General features: G+C 43.3%; 1 protein-coding gene across 1 annotated transcript; it reads left to right on the forward strand.

Annotated features, from left to right (window-relative positions):
• The first annotated feature begins 1,035 nt into the window (after positions 1-1,035).
• Positions 1,036-3,008, forward strand: LOC131657995 (uncharacterized). Its single transcript, XM_058927336.1, has 2 exons — positions 1,036-2,519; positions 2,912-3,008. The coding sequence occupies exons 1-2, from the start codon at positions 1,036-1,038 to the stop codon at positions 3,006-3,008; spliced, it is 1,581 nt and encodes a 526-aa protein (XP_058783319.1).
• Positions 3,009-3,269: the final 261 nt, after the last annotated feature.

The raw sequence follows: 3,269 nt of genomic DNA on the forward strand, positions 1-3,269 counted from the left end.
TACACCCTTTAGATAGAAACAAACATAGGTGGATACCATCGAGTACAATGGGCGCGAGGGGTGCTAATACCTTCCCCTTGCGTAACCGACTCCCGTACCTAGATTCTCTGGTCGCAAGACCCTGTTCCTCCCTTTGTAGGTTATCCGGTATTCCTTTCCCTTATGGGATAAATATATTGGTGGCGACTCTGTTCATTTTTTCGCGAGCGTGCGACAGCTGGCGACTCTGCTGGGGATGTTGCTAGACCTGTTGCTGGTCCATCCTTAGCGAGTCGATCCTAGCCTGCGTTTGTTTGTTTATTTACTGGGTGTTTATTTGTTTATGTCTATACCTTGTATATATGTTTGCATGTTTATGTTTCTGCTTGCATATCATGTTTATTTCTGTTTGCACATCATGCATATGGATTATATTCTGTGTTCCTTGGGGTCTTCTGTTCTGTTTTGCAGGTTGGGTGGGATGTTCTATGAGGTAAAAGGCCCAATACCCAGGCCAGAGTGACACATAGGATACCTAGGATAGAGTGGATAGTCATGACGCCGATGAGATGTCAGGTCTTGTCTAGTGCGATCATGAGACCCACGCCCAGTCGAGGTCCAAATGGGGTATCATTGTTGGCATGTAGATGCAACAACATTGGTGCCTCAGGAGGACTGATAACGCTGGTTGCCATTTTGACCTACCCTGACCTAGACTACACCTGTGAGTGGGGAGGGATATACATGACAGGTACCGTTGGTGACTATTTGGTTCTGGTTGTTGACTATTTGGTTCCGTTGATGATTATGGTTCTTCTGGTTCTCTGATCTATGCCGGACCTTTGATCCTATGACATCTTCTTGCTCAGAATTATTGCCTTGGTCCCTCTATGTCGTGGGGACCCAATCTGCATCATTTTCATCATAGCATGTTTACATTTCAAAAAAAAAAAAAAAGGAAAAAAAAAAAAAAGGGAAAAGAAAGAAAAGAAAAAGTTAATTCTCATTTGCATGTCATTTTTCAGGGTATCCAGAAAAAATCAATCTCTGTCAAGAATGGATAACAACGTGACCGTCAATCAAGGAGCTACAAGGCGCACACACACTTATACTTTCCATCGCGAGGGTATGGTTCAATTGGGACAATTGGGTGAATTGGTCACTGGTCATAATGAAACAGTGTTCAGTGACAATTATGGCAACATATTATCTCTTCTGTACTCGCGTGTCGACGAATGGGCCTTATCTACTCTTCTTCAGTTCTACGACCCAGATGTCCGTTGTTTCACATTTTCGGATTATCAGCTAGCTCCCACTCTCGAAGAGTACTCTTACCTCCTCAACATCAAGATTCAACACAGAGTGCCTTTTGTTTGTGTCCCAGAGAAACCTAGGTTGGATTACATTGCCAACGCTCTTTATTTGAGCTTGGGGGATGTTCATGATAACTGGAAGAAGAATGGGGATACTCATGGCTTCTACATGAGTTTCCTGGTTGAAAAAGCTCAAGAATTTGCCGACAAAGGAATATGGGAGGCTTTCAATGCTATTTTGGCCGCTCTGATCTATGGAATTGTGATGTTTCCCAATATTCACAAGTTCGTTGATTTGGCTGCTATATGTCTTTTTATGGACAAGAATCCAGTACCCACCCTATTGGCTGACACATATTATTCCATTCACTCTCGGCATGGTAAAAGAGGGGCTATTCGAGGTTGCTTGCCGCTGTTATATAAATGGTTCAAATCTCACTTGCCTGCCAGTGGTCCGTTTGTTACCTCTACTCAGAAGTGGTCTCAGAGAATCATGGGACTTACTGCAAACGATATCGTATGGTATCAATTCCGAACAGGCATATCTGAAGTCATTATTAGGTGCGGAAACTTTGGTAACGTCCCGCTCATTGGGACAAGAGGATGTATTAACTACAACCCAGTTCTAGCTCTTCGTCAGTTGGGCTATACCATGAAGAGTGGGCCTTCGGATAGGGAGATTTACCAATCCGTGTACTTTGAAAAAGGAGCTGACCCTGTAGCGCTTGAGGAAATCAGGAAAGCCTGGAATAACATTCATATAGGTGAGAGATCCACTCTGGGAGCCAAGAATGCCATTGCTATGGAGCCCTATACCGATTGGGTTAAGGAGAGAGTCAAGACACTTCTGTTACCATTCCCGAGGGTCCCTCTCTTGTATGCACAACCTCCGAAGATATCGGAAACTATGGTATCAAGGGAACGTTTTGACCAGGTCCGCGTCGCCAATTTGAGACTGAAAGAGAAAGATAGGGATATGGATTTGAAGCGCTATTTCCTTAAACAAACAAAGAATGAACTGGCCCGTGAACTTAAAATTCTCAAAGGAGAGTCTTCTCAAGCCAGGAAGAGGGTTAGAACTGAAAAGGACGGAAAAGTTGTTGTCGCTCCTACTGAAGATCCTCAAAAGGTTATAGAAAAGGCTATAAAGGAAGAAAAAGAGAAGCTCAGACGAGAGTATCAAGAAGACCTGAAAGCCCACAAGCTCCGACTGGAGAAAGAAACCAAGTATGAGTTGAGGACCATGAAGAAGAAGCTGGAAGAAGAGACCACTCAGAGAATAGCAGTTGAGACCCAACTGAAAGGAAGTCACCTCTGCACCGCCCGACTAGCTGAAGAGAATGTCAAGCTCAGAGATCAAATGATGAGTGAAGCAAATGCGCTTGAGAAGACCTATATCCCAGAATGCAAAGGGTGTGACGAACTTAGGGATTGCTGCAAGAATCTAGACACGCAGCTATTCCGAAAGGATGAAGTGATCCAAAGCCTTGTCAAAGGAAGAGATCGGGAGACGACTAAGAAGCTATTTGACGAAACAAAGAAGTGGAGTGACGCCCATTTCAGACAAGGAGGGCCTTTGTTCTACATTGAGATGAATTGATAATTGAATTTGTTTGTAGATCACCACCAGATTTGTTGGATGGGGTCTCTATTGCTCTTTATATTGAAACATTGTTATGTATGTTTGAACCTACTCGCCTTAGGGGGCTATTATGAATGAAATGAATTGCTTTCCGTTTTCACTTGATATCTCTCTCGTCACGTTGTTATTTGTTCTTGACTATCAATCTTACTTTGGATACCCTGAAAATGACACGACACATCATATGCACACATGCACTCATACATTCACATTGTCACATTGCATTTTTCAGGTTGTTATACAAGAAACTAATTGGGGTCCTTTTCAGCAACAGATTTCTTTCCCGACGACGAAGCTGACTTTCTTACATCCTTACCGCACCAGGAGTAACGAGA

Source organism: Vicia villosa, linkage group LG3 (genome assembly GCF_029867415.1).
Source record: "Vicia villosa cultivar HV-30 ecotype Madison, WI linkage group LG3, Vvil1.0, whole genome shotgun sequence".
Lineage (NCBI taxonomy): Eukaryota > Viridiplantae > Streptophyta > Magnoliopsida > Fabales > Fabaceae > Vicia > Vicia villosa.